The 18,359-nt window shown below is 42.5% G+C and overlaps 2 protein-coding genes across 6 annotated transcripts in view; one reads left to right on the top strand and one right to left on the bottom strand.

Annotated features, from left to right (window-relative positions):
* MRRF (mitochondrial ribosome recycling factor) overlaps positions 1–6,873 on the bottom strand; it is a 54,356-nt gene extending 47,483 nt beyond the window's left edge. Inside the window, exons 1-2 of one of the 5 annotated variants that reach the window (XM_045296588.1) lie at positions 6,814–6,873; positions 187–386 (exon numbers count right to left, since the gene is read on the bottom strand). In XM_045296588.1, coding sequence (XP_045152523.1) covers positions 187–358 — 172 coding nt within the window. In that variant the 5' untranslated portion in view covers positions 359–386; positions 6,814–6,873. Of the gene's footprint in view, positions 1–186; positions 387–4,713; positions 4,733–6,317; positions 6,401–6,509; positions 6,593–6,664; positions 6,749–6,813 lie in introns of those variants that run through there. The other 4 variants (XM_004712567.3, XM_045296587.1, XM_045296590.1 and 1 more) reach the window with 4 other exon arrangements.
* Positions 6,790–18,359, top strand: part of RBM18 (RNA binding motif protein 18) — a 23,797-nt gene continuing 12,227 nt past the window's right edge. The window contains exons 1-2 of the mRNA XM_004712566.2: positions 6,790–6,890; positions 10,216–10,344. Of these exons, the coding sequence (XP_004712623.1) occupies positions 10,232–10,344 (113 nt within the window). The 5' untranslated portion in view covers positions 6,790–6,890; positions 10,216–10,231. The remainder of the gene's footprint in view (positions 6,891–10,215; positions 10,345–18,359) is intronic.

The raw sequence follows: 18,359 nt of genomic DNA, 5'->3' as shown, positions 1-18,359 counted from the left end.
CTAAGTTCTAATGCCACCTCTGGAATTGTGACCTTCTTAGCTAATAAACTGAACTGGCTGAGGAACCATGTTCTTATGTGAGCAAGGAGAGAAACTCAATACATATCTGAGCTACGTCACAGCTAGGATTGGTCAAGGGCTCAATATGAGAAAAAGGAGAGGTGGGTCAGTGTCCCGTGTCTCTACCTTTGGCTTTCTTGGTAGCAAAATGGCGAACCGGTAGAGCTGGATGCCTATGGTCATTTTGTCTTCCACTCACTGTCTTCAGGGTAACGTCTGAAACAGGTCTGGCCAGGGCTGCAAGGGAGTTGCAAACAGCAGGGTGGGCCAAGCGGAAACACCTTAATCCTAAGGCCATGACTGAAGACAATCCCTGTGAGCATCCACTAAAAGACAAAAAGGAGGATCATGTACAAACAACTCTTTACAGCTTCAAAACACAATTATCAAGTGACCACTATAACCTGACCTCTGTGCCAAGCCATTTCCATTCACTATCTCTAGAGAAGAGGCGTGGGGTGCTGATGAATAAGCAGTGGATTGCATGTTGAGTGGTTCAAACCCACAAGTCACTCCATGAGAAAATGACAGCCTCAGAAGTCACGATGGGTCAGATTGGCTGATGGCAGTGGCTATCTCTAGAAGACAAGGCTGGTTCAGTGACGAAACACTTGCCCTCCACGTGGGAGACCTTGAGTCGATTCCCAGCCAATGTGTGTGGGGTGGGACTGAACCGTTTCAGCTGTGTTTCCTCTTAGAGACAGACAAGGAAAAGGGCCAGGTGATCTACTTACAGAAAATCAGCCAACAAAACCCCTCCCTCTAGAAAGCAATGGTCCAATCCACAAGCATGCCAGGGGAGGGCATAGGACCAGGCAGTGTTGCATTCTGTTGTACCCAGTCACCATGACTCAGGGCCATGGAGGGCACTTAACAACAATCTTTCCAACAGCAAAATATTATTTTAGCCCCATTTTAGAGGATGAGGAAACTGAGCTCAAAGAAATATAAGCAACTAATCTATGGGCTTCAGGCCCCCAAAGTCCATGACCTTCCCACAGCTCCCTGTTCGGAGACAGGGAACAGAGAGTTAAGAGGATGCTGCTGCAGCCTAAAGCTTACTGACACTAATCAAACCCGGGCGCAAATGGGCACAAAATCTTGAGAGGGCTGTGTGATAAAGAGGGAGGGCAGAGTCTGGGGAAGAGAACTTTAAACTAAATAAGAAAACCATTTCAACAGCCATAAAATGACTGGAAAATTCACACGACAGCATTTAATTAAAATTTTCTTTGGTTCTTTATGCACTGATTACCAATTAGAATGCACTTTAATGTGAGTCTGGAGCATGGTTGAGGTTTGAGGTCTTCCATGTTATGGAACTAAATGTCTGGAAAATGCCACCCTTCTCTACACTCATGCAAGTTAGACATGTTTCTGAGGACTTTAGGCACGGAAAGATAAAATAGCTTGTGGGGCAGAACACAGACCAAGCCCATTGACAAATGCCGAATTAAAAGTTTCTCTGGCTACCACTCAGTTTCGAATGAAGAGTCATTACATTAGCACCAGATACCTGGAAGTCTACTATCTCGGAAAGTTAGTCCTATACTTCAGTTTAAAAAAACAATTAAAAAAATTTTTAATTTGATTACACATAAATGGAGTGATTTACAGCATGGGCTTTGTAGTGAGGAAGATCTGGAATCAAATCCTGCTACCACCAATGACTGAAAAAAATGCCCATGAGAATCCAGGGCAGATGATCCCTTCAGGACCAGTAGTGTGAGTGGTGATACTGGGAGGGTAGAGGGAGTGGGTTGGAAAGAGGGAACCGATTATAAGGAGCTATATGTGACCTCCTCCCTGGGGGATGGACAACAGAAAAGTGGGTGAAGGGAGACGTCAGACAGGGCAAGATATGACAAAATAATAATTTATAAATTATCAAGGGCTCAAGAGGGAGAGGGGAGCGGGGAGGGAGGGGAAAAATGAGGACCTAACGCCGGGGGCTTAAGTGGAGAGGAAATGTTTTGAGAATGATGAGGGCAATGAATGTACAAATGTGCATTACACAATTGATGTATGTATGGATTGTGATAAGAGTTGTATGAGCCCCTAATAAAACGATTTTTAAAAATGCTCGTGAATCTTTCTTCAGCTTGATTTCAACTGTAAAATGGGCACAATACTTATTTCTTAGCATTCTGAGAACAGGTGAGGTTATGCAGATACACCACTTGGCACAAGGCCCAGCAGACAGAAGGAGCAGCTAAAATGGTGCCTATAGATAGCTAATGCCTTTCCTTTCCAAGATTTTCATGCCAGGATCGAACACAGCTAATAAGAAATCTTTTAAGTTATCACTGATGTGCAAGGTAGTCTCCAGTCAAACTTGGGTGCAAATTTCAGCTTTGGGGAATTCGCTCTTTTTCTCTGGCCATGGCTTCCTGCATCAGCAAAGTGAGAAAAATAATCCCAATCTTAAAATGACACCAGGCTGCTTGTGAAACACCTCGGTACTTTGAAGACAGCAGCTGATTAATAAGAAGTAGCTATTATTATCATCAGGAGCCCTGGTGGCGCAGTGTGTTGCATTTTGAGTTGCTAATCACAAAGTCAGCAGTTCAAACCCACCAGTCATTTCCATGGGAGACAGGTGAGACTGATCCCGTAAAGATTCAAAGTCTCAGAAACCCAAAGAGGCGTTTCTACTCTGTCCTATTGGTCAGAGTCATTATGACTTGGAATCAACTTGATGGAAGTGGTTATGCTTTTTGTTTTAATTTTTAAAAATTGGTTTTAATTTAAAAAAATTTTTAATTTAAAAAATGAACACAGGCAAGTAATTTCTTCTCACATGATTGTTAACAACGATAGATGCTACTTACCAACGATCACTATACAAAGTACACAAAAACAGAGATGAAAAGCAAGGCATATCATTTTCTTCTCTTCCTTAATTACTATTGCCAATCTGAAAAAACTCACTGTTGTTGGTGCCAAGTCATAGGGACCCAATAACAGGGTAAATCCACCCCTGTGAGTTTGCGAGACTGTTAGTATTAATTGAGGTCAGACTCAGACTGCTCATTTTATCAATATTATTTCATTCGATCACCTTAATAATATCACAAAGCAAGTATGATGATCCTCCATTTTACAGATTTAAAAACTGAGGCTCAAAGAAAGTAAGTTATGATCCAAGAGCATGCAGCCAGCATCTCTGCCCTATTTCAGCAGAACAGCTCACAAAAGTTTGGCTCTGGATAAGGTTTCTATATCTAGGTTTGTATCTAACCGACACTGATATCCAAATATGGCTATATAATAATGTGTCATTTTTTGGTTCATTTTTTTAACCCACGGGGTCTCAATTGAACTGCTCCATTTAAGAAGGGTTTCCTGGTGTTCCTGTTGCAGGTCATAACATGAATCCACAGAGCAACAGGAAATCAAAATGCGTTAGAAATAAACAACCTCTGACAGAAAACACAGCACCCAAAAGCAGATCCAGTACACGTGAACCGGAAGATAACTCTATAAATAAACTACATGGCTTAAATGCTTTAAGGCGTATATTTTAACCGCACAGAAGTCAGGCAATTTCATAGTGGAAGTTCAATAAAGGCACTCCCTTGAGCCCTTTGCCTTATGGACAGACATGTTAACACTCAGTTCTATACAGATGAAGAATTAAGGTCGAAGAAAGAAACTGTTAGGTAGCCTAAATATTACCCAACAAAATTAACCAATAGGCAGAAATAATGTGCTATAAAGCATCTGGGCTCTAGCAGCTGTACTGAACATGAGTCTCAGTTCCTCTACTTTCTAGCTATGGGACCTTTTGTAGGTTACTTAATCCCACTAAGCTAGTTTGCACAGCACCAAGGTTTTACTGATGAGCCTTTACAAAAGATAATAATAATAATAGTGAGAACTAATATTTATTAATGAGCCAAGTGCCAGAAACTATTCTAAGTGGTTTATGTACACTTGATCCTCATGATAACCATGTAAGTATTCTGAGTAATAATATGCCCAAGGTTTTATTTGGGGAAATCTGTACTCTTTCCCACTACACCAGACTGTGTCCATAGAGGTCTGAGTGCATCCAGTAGGTGCACAATAAATAGTACCTATGATAGTATTATTTACACTACTGAAATAGTTTTTAATTACTTGAAGTGCACATTTTTTGTCCAAAATTTATTGTCTCAAGAACTTGAATTGTCTTATTCTTCATTGAAGAATTTTAATTTTGGAAAGAACTAGATCCCAGTTACTCACTGTCACAGCAAGCCCCACCCCACCCCTAATCCAGCTGTATGAAAGCAAATTTTAAAAAATATTGCTAGAAAAGCATAAGCCTTTATTAAACAAAAATATTAAAATGTGAAGTTATTACTTCTCCACATATCCCCCATCTAGGTCAATATTCTTGTTAGGGTTGTGTTTCCATTTCTCTGTCCCCTCCCCCAAAGAATTCTATGCTCTTCATGACTTACACCTTGCCAAAAAGTAGCAATAATATTCCTTTTACAAGTTCTTTGAGTTTATGGGAAATGGGGGGAACTCTGAAGGGGCAAGATCAGCACTGTGAGGTGGATGGAGAAGTTTCCCAACTCGTGCCACTTTCAAAGACAGAGCAGGGGCAATGTCATGATGGGGGCGGGCGGGGAGGGACGAGGAGCGACAAACAAACCAACCAACCTTTCTTGACCTTTTTCTCATCAAAGCAGATTTTCATGTTCTTAAATTTTCTTCCCAATAAGTCCTCATGATCATCTTGTTTTCTTTGAGAAGACCTATCATGATTATCCCTTTGGAGGCTCCAAAAACAGTTATAACTTTCTGATTTGGTTTTTCTGCCTTGGATTTAACTGGCCCAGTAGATCCCCTTGGAAGGCACTGTTTTGTTTAGACCTTTTGTTTTTAAAGATCCCTTGAGGCTGACAAGTATTACTGAAAGAACTAGTTTGCAAGTTCTTATCCCCTGATCATTGAGATGTTTAAATATTTTGTTTGAAATAAATTTGTGCATTTATGAAATAAACCACTCATACTTTTTGAATTACCCTTGTATATTAGTTTACACCATATACATATTATTGAATATGAATGTGCATGTATATGTATATAGGCCCTATGTCTTTTGATTCTCAGAATAACCAAAAAGTAATGATTACCACCCATAATTCACAAAAAGCAAATTGACCTTTCATGACTTCAAATACTCCTTTTGCTCCAAGGCCTTCAAACCTGGCTCTTTGGAATCTGCTTGGAATGATCTTCCTTTACCTCTCTCATTGCCTTACCATTTTTCTTGCGGATTTCAGCTTAACCATCACTTTTGTGACCATCTCTTCTACTCCAAATACTAGATCAGCTTTCCTGCAGACCGCTTTCATAACACATTACACTTATTCATAACATCTATTTTTAACAGTATAGTTAACACTTGTGTAATCATGGGATTATTCTTTCTCCCTCCACAACACTAAAATGAACCTGCAGTTGTCTTGTTCACTACTGTATCCTCAATGCCTAGCTACCATGGTGTCAGAACCCAGAAGCTACTGAATTACTGTGACAAATAAATGACTGAAAGCCCCAAAAGATTAAGTTCTTGCCTGGTGTCGCATTGCTGGCACCAGAATTAGAAACTAGTCCTGGGCCCTACTTTCCCATACTGCTTCTATTATGCCTTAGTTGGCTGCATTGTTCTGAGACAAGGATCACTCTTCTGTAAAGTCCCCCAAAAGAAAACCCATTGCCATCGGCTCCATCTGCCCTATAAGGTTTCCAAGCCTGTAATTTTTAGGGAAGCAGACCCACATCTCTCCCACAGAGCAGTTGGTGGGTTCAAATCACCAGCCTTTTCGTTGGTAGCTGCACACTTAACCACTGGGCCATCAGTCCTCCTCTGGGAGTGATGGGAAACTTGAACAGGTAAAGACAAGAGTTTTTGCCTCGAGGACAGGAGTTCTGGATACCAATATTGTTACCTTGTCACTCCCTACTACCTCGCTCTCTCTTAAGATTCATAACCATCTTGTGTTCAAAAAGCACGTGGGCCGGCTCTCCCGCTGACTTCCTTGCAACTCATTTACAGGGCATACGAAAAGAGAAACTATTTGTCAGGATGTGGCAGGATTGAAGCAGGTAACTTTCAAAGCCTTCACAGCTACATAAATACTTTGTTGCTGCAGAAGGGCTATTGAGATGAGAACTGGTTTGCCACTAGGTTAAAAATCCAAGCTTTGAAGTCGGACTTGGGCTTGAAATGGAACTGCAACACTTGGTAGTCACGTCACCTTGGCAAAGTGACCTGCGCGTCCGTTTCATCTTGGGGAAGAATACCTCTCTCCACAGGATTGTTCTGAATACCGAATACAGGACAGGGCTTTTGGCAAGGCGCCTCCACCACTCAGCCACTAAATTACGAGCTGGTGAGACGGGCCCCGCTCCCAGCGCGCGAGGTAGGTCGGAAGCGACAGGTCACGCACCCCGGCCGGAAAGGTCAAGCCGGACCCACGTGAAACGGATCGCGGGTCAGGAGACGGGAACCAGGCACCCTGGGTCCCCCAGCGATCTCTGAATGGGGGGGGTCTTTGGAACCCGGGCCCCGCGCACGCCTCCAGGTGGTACCGAGGCCACTCACCGGCTCCCGACCCCGGTGCTAGGGAAACGCTCACGCGAACGGCGGCGCCGGAGGAGGCGTGGGCGTCGTGACGTCACGAGGCAGCGCGGTGGCGCGGGCGTAACGCGTCACGGGTGGCCTGGCAGCGGGTGGTGTGGAGACGGAGGTACCTGGAGGGGACCGCGGAGTCGTGCCGTCGGGACCGGTCATTGGGGCATGAGCCGAGGGACGCCGTCGCAGCCACGAGGTGAGCCTGGTCGCGTTCTGTCGCGACACTTTCGCGACAGCTCCGCCGGGGTCGCAGAGGAGGCCTCCGGAGCTCGAGATTGTCTCAGGCCCCGCCCCGGATTGTCCCGCCGCTGGCCCGGAAATAACAATCCGAGTGATGACCCCGGCTGCTAGGAATTCGCGGCCAGGTGTCGGGAAGCCAGGATCCCGGGCTAATCCCTCAGTTTGTAGGAACAAGTCCCTCTGCTTCCCGGGCATTCCGTTTCCCCGGGTGGCTCTTCCTGGCCTGCGGGGTGGTGCAGTGGAGAGACGTTCTGCGCTCTCTTAGCCCAGGGGTGGTCGCCATTGCAAACCCAGAGGATTTCGGTAGACGACTGCCGTCTTTCATCACCATCCGCCGGTGCCTCAGAAAGCCCAGTGCTTAGCTGTCATACGTCTTGTCTCAACGACCCATGAACTAGGGGTAATTATGCCCATTCTAGGAAACAAACTGAGGGACCCCGTGAAGTGTCCTGCTCCATTTATGCAGTCCGTAAATATTGAGCGCCAAGATAAGCCAGGCAGTGGACCTTAACCAAGATAGGCGATGTCCTGCCCATTTAGAACTTCCATTCCAGGGAGGGATGCAGAAGATAAAACCCTAAACAAAATGGTAAAATAAAGACAGGATTAGCTGTGTATGTCCGGAGAGTAAGGGGTGGCAGTGGTAGAGAATAACACGGTCTTTGAGAAAGCTTTTCCCAGGAGAGGACCGTCCAGAGTGACTTGTTAAAGTCACACAGTCACTAGGTGGAAGGGCCAGCATTGGAATCCCGAATTCTTCCCATGGCACCTAGTAGATTTAGTGGCTGATGGTTTTATTGCTGGTTTTAAACGTGAGAGGATCATAAAGCTTCCCTCTTCGCTCAATCTTCAATCACTCAATCCCAGTCTCTGGATTTGCAGTCCTGATCACTAAATATATCGTGTTCATTTGTTTTGCCTGTTTTGCCCCACTCCTCCCAAATGCAGGCATCCTAAGGGCAAAGACCTTGCTTATTCACCACTGTTTCCCTAAAGCCTAGGCAATGCCTAGAAAATAGGAGTTTAATGGATATTTTTAAAATGAAGAATCTGCAAGAGAGTAGGAGGAAAAGAAAGCAGGTAGACAAAATGTTTCTCCTCTGTCTCCTCTTCTGGGATTTTGAGTTGATGGTTCTGTCGCCTTCTTTTCAGGAGAGCAAGAACTGTAGCATATTCTTTTCTTTCCAGTACAGAGTCCAGGGTTTTGCAATTGGTAGTTGTTTGTCTCACGAACACATGAGGGGGTGGGGGGTGGGATATGCTCATCTGCAAGAAGTGGCTGCATGCATTCAGCAAACATTTACCTAAAGCCTCCTGGGTGTTAGGCCCTCGTAGATGTGCTGAGATGAATAAGAGGTGGTGGCTGTCTTCAGTATATTGAGCCGTCATTATTGAGAGTTTTTGCGATCCTGATTGCTGAGTTCTTGGGTATGTCAGGCACGTCTTTTCACCAGCAGAGTTGTAGGACAGCTTGTCTTTATTCTGTCTTTCCCCACCACCTTGGACACTTACTAAAACTGTATTTTAAATATACCATCTCATTTTTAAAAATCATTTTATTGGGGGCTCGTACAATTCCTATCACAATCCATACATATATCCATTGTCAAGTGCATATGTACATTTGTTGCCATCATCATTCTCAAAAGACTTGCCTTCCACCTGAGCCCTTAATATCGGCTGCTCATTTTTCCCCTTCCCTCCCCTCTCCCCCCTCCCTCATGAATCTTTCATAATTCACAAATTATGATTATTTTGTCATATGTTATACTGTCTGACAACTCCCCCTGCCCTTTCTCTGCTGTCCATGCCCCAGGGAGAAGGCTATACGTAGATTCTTGTAGTCGGTTCTCCCTTTCTACCCCACATTCCCTCCACCCTCCAGGCATCGCCACTCTCACCACTGATCCTGAAGGAGTCATCTGTCCTGGAGTACCACCTCATTTTTGATCCTCTCAGCCACCTTAAGCTATAAGCAGGACATGGTTAATTATCCAGAGATGAGAAAACAAACTTAGAGAGAATTGACTACCAGTGGAAATGGCAAAATTTCAAACCAGGCCTCAGGCAGCAAGCTTTTTGTTCTCTCCACTACTACCTTCATCATAACCTGCATGCTCCTGTCTTGTCTGGGACAGAAGACATTTCAGGAAAGAAATTAAAGCTAACTAACATTATAGCTAACTTTAATTGAATACTTGCTAGTGCCATGTACTCTAAGTGCTTTAGTGATACTCACTGGATCCTCACAACAGTTATGAAGTATTATCTTCATTTTGCAAATGAAGAAACTAAGGCATGGAATGGTTAATTAATTTGACCAGGGTTACAAAGTTAATAAGTGGTGGAATTTGGATAACTAAGGTGAAGGGTTAGTCCTTTCATCCTACTCTTAAACATCCTACTATTAAACATTGATAATGCCAAAACCCGTCATTGAATGTCATCTGACACATAGCAATCCTTTATCGGGTTTCCGAAGCTAGAAATCTTTATGGAAACAGCTTCGTTGTTCTCCTTCAGAGCAGTTGGTGATTTTGAACCAACAACACTCCAATGCTTACCCCAAAAGTGCCACCCAGGCTCCTTAAATAGCTAATATTGATTGGTTGGTCCAGTTTTAGTGATTTTTTTAGGTTACTATCTTGAATTCTCATTCTGGCCCTATAAAATAAGAGTTATTATTATTTCAACTTCCAGAATAAACAGGCCTAGAAAGTTCAGGTAATTTGCCAACTCACACAACCTACTTTCATGTCTAACTCTGAAATCTAGGCACTTAAATTTTCTTATACTGCATCTTCCTCTTGCTTTTGCCCCTCTTCCATGGGGAAAGGAGATAGATTGCTACTCTTCCCCCTGCCATTCCCTTTAGTGCCTTTAAGACTTTCTTCCTGGTGGCTTCCAAGGCTTATTTTGGGTGTTGGTTGTTGAAATAGAGTATCGAGCTGTGCTTAATAGAGACTTTGGCCTCCTGCCCAGTCAGCCTGTGGCATGCGTTCAGGAGGACAACGCAGAATCTACACACAGAATCTCACCCCCTTTCACCTTGAATGGCAGCTTCTGTGTTCTAGCTGCCAGAAGATCTATCCCAAGGGAACTGATGCTGGGGCCCTGGTTGTGGTATAACTAAGGACTTTGCTGGACTGCCCGGGGGTGGGGGAAGGGGTCCAGCAGGGTGTGCATGCCCTCCTTGAATAAATGTCTATTGAATTGAATTTGAAGGCTCATGTTCACACAGTGTTGCTGTTCTCCTTCCTGAATGTTCACATTTCCCTTAGTATTGCATAGAGATTGATGGAAGCAGAAACCAAAACTCTTCCCCTGGAGAATGCATCTATCCTTTCGGAGGGTTCCCTACAGGAAGGGCACCGGTTATGGATCGGCAACCTGGACCCCAAAATCACAGAGTAAGTCTTAAATCACCTTTCTTCATTGCCTGCAAAACTGGTGTACTTGCTGAGATTATATGCACAGAATTTTCAAGGGTTGGATCTTTTACTTATGTTTTAACTTAGTTTTGAAGAGGTTGTGGTGTTGGTACTAGTCTGTTAGGTGTCACTTTTCTTACTTGAGAGTCTTCTGTAGGAGCAGACTTGAGTACTCTGTAACCATGTACTAGTTACTTCTTGCCACATTGTCAGAGCTGTTCTCTCCTTTCCAACGACTTGACTCTTTGTGCCCAGGGATTGCAGGAAGTCATTTTCTAAAATCAGGATGAGGCATACTTTTCTCTAAGACAGTGGTTCTCAACAATTCTAATGCTGCAACCCTTTACTACAATTCCTCATGTTGTGGTGAGCCCCCAACCATAAAATTATTTTTGTTGCAACTTCATAACTAATTTTGCTACTGTTATGAACCGACGACCCCTGTGAAAGGGTGAAAACACTGCCCTAAGATGAAAGCAAGTGCAGAGGAATCCATGGTGCCTCTGCAGAAGACTTGACTGTAACTCCTGCACGCGGTTAAGTACCTACAGGGCCATGCCAGGGCGAGTGGAAAGGTCTTACACATCATCCCGGTCCCTTTGGTTTTCATTCATTGAGTGATAGGAGTTCCTGTTCTGTGCCGGGTGTCATGTTAAGGAGTTTTCTCTTCCTGAACGTTATCTGAAGCTACATAAATACACATAAGAGCTCAGAGCTGCTCTGATTAAAGGGGAAAGGAGGTGCACCTGAAGGCTTTTGCTAGTTGACACCCTTTCTTCCGCAATCCCTGATGAGGTTCTGTTGGACCTCCAGGGCTCTGCAGTGTGTGCTTGAAATCCACTGATAGGGTCCAACTCTCTTATCTACAGTTAAGAAAACTGAGACCTAAGAGAAGGAAATGCCTTGCCCAAGGTCATAAAACTATTTGAATTGTTCCAGCTCCCCACTCTTTCCATCACAGCTATTATAGTGGAAAGGAATTTCCTAACAGAGAAAATTGAGGGGCTTTTCCTCCCGCTGTTTGGGAGAGGCCCTGGTGGTGGTGAGGACTAAGTGTTGGACTGGGCAGCTCAAACCTCCTAGCTGCCTGACTGGGAGAAAGATTAAATCCCAGAAGGATTTACAGTCTGGGAAACCCTAAGCCTCAGTTCTGTCCTGTAGGGTTACTGTGAGTTGGAATGGCTTCATAGCAGTGGGGTTAGTGTGGTTGGTTTTACTTGTCAGGTGGAGGCTGGGTAGATGCTGGAGGTGAGGTGGTAAAAGGGTTGAGCTGCCCGAGATCACTGCCCAAACAAGCACGGAGTATACCACCAGTTCTAGAATCTTTGCCAGATCGAATCTGGGAAAGAAGAAAACAATATTAACTTTTCTTCTTTCATGATTGTGACAGCACATGTAGGTCCTCAAGCCTGCCTCAAGCCCAAGTCAGCTAAATGTAGATATGTTTGGGGCACTCTAGAAATTATATTTACAGGGAGGGAGGGGGAAAATGAGGAGCTGATACCAAGGGCTCAAGCAGAAAGCAAATGTTTTGAGAATGATGACGGCAACAAATGTACAAATGTGCTTGACACAATGGGTAGATGTATGGATTGTGATAAGAGTTATATGAGCCCCCCCCCAAAAAAAAGAGTTGTATGAGCCCCCAATAAAATGATTTTTTAAGTTTAATTGACATATAATTCTCATATAATTCAATGATTTAAATATATTTTTAAGTTGCGTAATCATCACACACACAAAAAAGAAATTATTATATTTATTATCATATTACTTTGATCACAGAGACCCTAGAATGTGCAGCATGTATTTATTCCTGTTCTTTTTTATGGTTCATAGCTTTGAGGCTGAATGTTTATATACTGCCCACCTCTCGATTCATGTCTGTTGACCAGAGAAGCAGTTTCCTTTGTCGAAAACTCAGGCTATGAGGCAATTCACCCCAGGTAGTCGTTTCCATTCCCGCCTCTGCTTGTCTGAATGGAAATCTAAAGTGTGGAAACAGTGTTTGTTGTGTTATCTGCACTTCCCTATAATGAAACTCTTGTTCTAATTGTGCCCGGCTGCTTGATGGGAAGGTGGGTTATGTCATAAGTTTGGGTATATGAATGTTTGTGTCAGTGAGAGCAATAACGAGCATTGGATCAAAGATCCCACTGGGTAAAAAATCTTTACATCAGGCCAAAGGTAAACATCAGGTACTAAACATCAAATCACTACCTCTGTATCACCAGGTAATCACTTTTACTATTTTTCCTATGAATTTCATATCCTAAAATATTTCAAACAACCTAGTTTACTAAGTGGTAACACATTGCTTCTACCGATCATAACTTCGTTACCATGAAATATTTAGCATCACCTCATTTAATCTACCTAAATTACAGTCCCCACCACCCACCCCTACACCCCCCAAAAACCTTATCATTCTAGTAAGCTTCGGTAAGGCTTATCTTGTGCAAATATGTTTTTTTTCAAGTTTTTGAAGTACGTAAGCTATAGACCTTTATTCTAGGCTTACATCTTACAGAATGTTGATACCGTATATACTCACATATAAGCCAAGTTTTTCAGCACATTTTTTATGCAGTTTTTGAAGTACATAAGCTATAGGTCTTTATTCTAGGCTTACATTTTACAGAATGTAGATACTGTATATAGTCGTGTATAAGCCAAGTTTTCAGCACATTTTTAATGCAGTTTTTGTGGTAAAATTGGGTGCCTCGGCTGATATTCAGGTCAGCGTACATTCGAGTGTATACAGTAACTATGGGCCTCAGTAACTAAGTACTGAAATACTGTCAGTTCCAAACATTGAAGGATGACCTGATTTACCATGTGAAAAGATGGTAGCTGGCTTGTAGTCCAAGCCTAGGAAGTATTGTTGGGATCTAAATTGCTAATAATTCTTAACAGAAGTTTGTAGAGTACCCTCCGTTTTTTTTTTAAGATTTACATTTTTAAAAAAAGATTTACGTCTTATCTTCCACCCACACATTACTACTAGTGTCTGCTTCTCCTGTCACCAGACCCTTTTATTTTTCTCTACTGCTACTTACCACCCCTCTTCCTGATCTCTTGGAAGCTGATTTGAATGCACCTGCTATACAAATAGGCTTCTGGAAGCCCAGTTTGCATTCAACTACTAACCTGACGGTTGGTAATTCAAACCTATCCTGTAGTATTGCAGAAGAGCAGCCTGGTGATCGACTTCTATAAGGAGCGCAGCAGCCAAGAACATCCTACAGAGCATTTTTAAGGGAGCTACAAAAACTTCCTGGAAAAATAGAATTGAAAGAATGGAATTTTCCCCCAAACTTTTTGAAGCCTGTCACATAATACAGATGTTCCCTTTTCTTCTTACAAGAAAAATGATAGTTACTCTCATGAATGGTCAGAGGGATATGGAAGCCACAAAAGCCCCGATGCCATCAGGTCGATTCCGACTCAGAGTGACCCATATAGGTATCTGAGGCTGTAAATCTTTATGGGAACCTACAACCTTACCTTTCCCTCGCAGCACCTGGTGGACTTGAACCACTGATCTTGAGGTTAACAATCCTGCACTTACCAACAGTGCCAGTGCCACCAGCGTTCCTGTGAATATGTAAAGAAACAACATTTTTTTAACATTTCCTCTCAGTTGCCTGAAGATTTTTTTAAAATTAATTTCTAGTAGTTCTCTGTATGCATATGTGCCAGTCAGTAATTAATCCCTGCTCTAGTTATACTAGGTTGTTCATGAGCCTCCTCTCAACAAAAAATACATTTCTAACGCTCTAACATTCTGCTTCTTATTTATTTGTCCTTCACTGCATGGTATGGAAACCTGGTGGCATAGTGGATTGGTTATTAAGCAGCCAACCGCAAGGTTGGCATTTGAAACCCACCAGCTGCTCCATTGGAAAGAGATGAGGCTGTCTGGTGCTGTAAAGATCTACAGTCTTGGAAACACTGTAGAACAGCGATCTTGTGTCTCATACGATTGCTCTAAGTCAGAATGAACTTAAATACAGTGGGGTTTGTGGTTGTAATACTGACCCATTTTAGGGGCATGCTTGATACTAGGGATATCTGTGTGACTAAATAAATTGTAGAGACTTGGATTTGAGGGAATGGTGATGCACTCTTATTTATGGAGGTAGCAGATTCTAAACATACATTCTTTCTATGATATTCTGATGCCTCTTACCTCCCATTTGTATCGCATACATCTTACATATAAAAGAACATTCAACTAAATGATCTGATCATACCTTCTAGCTCTAATGTTGGTTGTGTTTAAAATCATCATGACCGTATGAGGTAAGTGGAACAGTTTTATTTTCCCTGTATTGTAGGGAAAAAAGGTTACATGACTTGGCTCCGTTTTCTGACATAGTTAGTGATAGGACTAATTTCCCACCACCTAATTTTAATGGTATTGGCACGAGTGACCTAATATTCAAAATAATTCAACAGCTACAACTGGAGGTATCTTATTCTAAATTTTGTTAATTTAAGGGCTGCTTTAAGTTGTTGTGAGGCCCAGTTCCACTTTAGGGTAAGCACCACCTCTAAATATAATATAATAATAATATAAGGTATTTAGACCTTGACTGGTACCTTCAACAGAGAAGCCAACCAAGTTCAAGTTCATGTTGCTCTCCTTAGACATTAGCTGTTTTCCACACTGGTTTCTTCTAAAAGGGTTACTACTAGCTTTTTTGGATTTGAATGTGTATGAAAAAAGCCAAATTAAGAGTCACTGCACTGTGAATGGGTGTGGATACATCAAGTTGGTTTTATGATGACAGTTTTGTATGTTTCCCAAAATAAGAGGCAGTAGTAATATGATTCAGCTGGGAATCTGTGCTGTTTAATAGTTATAAGTATAAGCCATGGAGTCAGGCCAAAAGGATTTTCATCTATATTTTCTTACAGAAAATTTCAAACATACCACAGAACATCAAGACCCACCTTGTGGTTTCTATGAAGTGTATAAAGAAAATGTTCCCTAAAACCTATTGTACACCAAAAGTAGGTCATCTTAAACGTCATTTTATTGGTTTCCCATTGCCTAGAGCATCAACATCTGCAAAAGTAGTATGAATAATAAAGTGCATCACCACAAAGCTGTCACCTAGCTTTAATCATTATCAGCTTCTGGCCAGTCTTGTTTCTGTACCCCAGCTTGAAATTTTCTTTAAGAAAAATCTCCATATGACTCTTCATCCACACACTCAGCAAATGATAAGATATGGGTAGCTCTGTAGAACGATTCCTTTGTCAACGAGGCCCAAATCATTTTTTTGAACCGTAGGAAAGTAGAGAAGGAGAAGGTTGGTTTGTGTCAAAATCAAGTTGACCCTTGAGCACATATACACCAGTTTTTCCCTATTGTTACTGTGGTGAGCTCAAGTGTTGGAAGAATCTTCCAAAAAATATCCACATAAAAGAACCCACAAAAATTGCCACGTGACATGAATCCTCTCTAAGTGAGCAGTTCATCTCCCCAGGTAGCTGGGGATGGGCGGGTAAGGGTCTAACAGTGACTGCTCAGACAGATGATTCATGTCACAGGGTCTGAAGTGGCTGCTACTCCACAGATACTCCTGATACTTGCGCACACCGCCTAGCTCCAGGAAAGTGAATCTTCATCTAAAGGGGCCCAGGCAGTTCAGATCCCTGTTTTTCAGGGGTCAGTGATAGTTGGAACACCTATAGTAAGCAGAAGAACTAATGTATCATTGTTACTAAGTCACGATACAAGCTGAGCACACCTTCTTATTTCTCTTGGATGTAATTATTTCCTCTGTAAAACAAGGATATGAATTAAATGATTCCTAGGATTTTTTCCAAGACTTGCTTGTAGTTTTGTGGGAGCAAATCAGACTTGCCTAGGAAAAGATAGAACCAGTAGGAGTTCTGCTAGAAAATGACCATTTAAGTGCGAGGAGAACCTTAAATAAAGGTGTAAGATTGTTACAGGTGAGCAGACTATTAGGATTACCCTTTTGACTAAAGGAAGGCGTCTTGGTTACGGTGGTGAGTAGACACTGATGATGAGAAGGACACTTCAAGTCCACAAGCTTCCCTTTGGGAGACAGATGAGGCCATCTGCTTCCATAAAGATTTACAAAGCCTTGGAAACCCTGTGAGTTGAAACTTGCTCCATGGCAGTGGGTGGGTTGGACTCAAAAAGAGGTTGCATGTTAAATGTTAGTGAAATAGGGACCAGATAGATAGAATACAATCAGATTAAGACAGGGATGCTCTTTAAAAATAATTCAGACGAGTGGAGTTTCGTGTAGAGGAGACTCATGGTCATTGAGCAGGAGACTGACATGACAGTGATATTTTCATAGGGAAATAAGCCATCGGTGTAAGGTGAGTTGGAGAGACTAAACGATGAAAGTGACAGAGGAGAAACTGCCATAAACCAGACCTGCCATCAGTATACCCTAGAGCAGGCATCCTTAAACTACGGCCCTCGGGCCACCGGGTGTTTTTACCCTGTTTGTTTTTTTACTTCAAAATAAGATATGTGCAGTGTGCACAAGAATTTGTTCATAGTTTTTTGTTTTGTTTTTTAACTATAAGTCCGGCCCTCCAATGGGTCTGAGGGACAGTGAACTGGTCCCCTGTTTTAAAAGTTTGAGGACCCCTGTCCTAGAGCAATGGTTCTGAATGCCGCGACCCTTTAATGTTGTGGTGACCCCCAACCATAAAATTATATTCATTGCTACTTCATAACTCTAGTTTTGCTACTGTTAGGAATCATAATATAAATATCTGATAAATAGGCAGGATGTATTTTCATTTGTTACAAATTGTTTCAATTTGTTACAAATTGAGCATAATTAAAACAGTGATGAATCATAAAAACAATATGTAATTATATATTGTAAAATATTTATTTCTAATAGCAAGTGAAATTTTTGTCTTGAAGCATCATGTAGCATGGGTAACAGTCTTCGGGCTGGGTACTCATAGGTGGGCTTATATGTATGTGGGTGGACCTGCCTTGAGATGGATAGAGAAGCGGTATCTCGGTTCCTAAGACCTTTGGAAATGGTTGTTTTCCAATGGTCTTAGGCGACCCCTGTGTAAGGGTCATTTGACACACACACCCCAAAGGGGTCATGACCCACAGGTTGAGAACCGCTGCCCTAGATAGAGATGGTGTGCTTGAAGACCAGTGGGTGAGTCTGAGAGTAGGGATTGAAGAAGAATGCAGAGTTGTACGTGGAGTTCTGGCCTTAGAAACTAGAAGAGTCAGGCACTTAGAAGAGTTGGACACCAGTCCCTGGCAGCAAGGAGGTCTGTTAAGTTTTCAGCTATCCGGGTGAGGTTATGCTTCCAATGATTTTTCAGAGATGTAAAGTGAGAATGCAAGTGAGACTGAAGACACAAGCCTGTGAGAACAACCTTATCACTTCTGAAGAAGCTCTGTTTCTTTCCGTCCTTGTTTTTCTTTGGTTGTCCATGCTGCTTTTATGCTTTGGTGTGCATAAAACTGCTTTTACTGTGTACTTGCTTAGCCTTTGCTGGTTAAACTTGAAACTCAGCCAGACCTTTTTTTTTTTAAATTGGGGGCTCTTACAGCTCTTATCAAAATCCATACATATAGCCATTGTGTCAAACACATCTGTACATATGTTGTCATCATCTTTTTCAAAACATTTTCTTTCTACTTCAGCCCCTGGCATCAGCACATTTTTCTCCTCCCTCCCCCAGCCTCCATCCCCCATGTCCCCTTGATAATTTATAAATTCTTTTTTTTTTCCATGTCTTACACTGACTGCAATCTCATTTCACCCACTTTTCTGCTGCGAGGGGGGCCTTATATCGATTATTGTGATCAGTTACTCTCCCCTTCCCTTCCTTTCTCCTCCTAGAATCACTGCTCCGCATATTGGTTCTGAGGGGTGTATCTGTTCTGGATCCCCTGTGTCGAGAGCTCTTATCTGTACCAGTATACATGTTCTTGTCTAGCCAGATTTGTAAGATAG

This window comes from Echinops telfairi, unplaced genomic scaffold, assembly GCF_000313985.2.
Source record: "Echinops telfairi isolate 266 unplaced genomic scaffold, ASM31398v2 ScPeMD7_7410;HRSCAF=8448, whole genome shotgun sequence".
NCBI lineage: Eukaryota > Metazoa > Chordata > Mammalia > Afrosoricida > Tenrecidae > Echinops > Echinops telfairi.
This window is presented reverse-complemented; position numbering and strand designations above follow the sequence as displayed.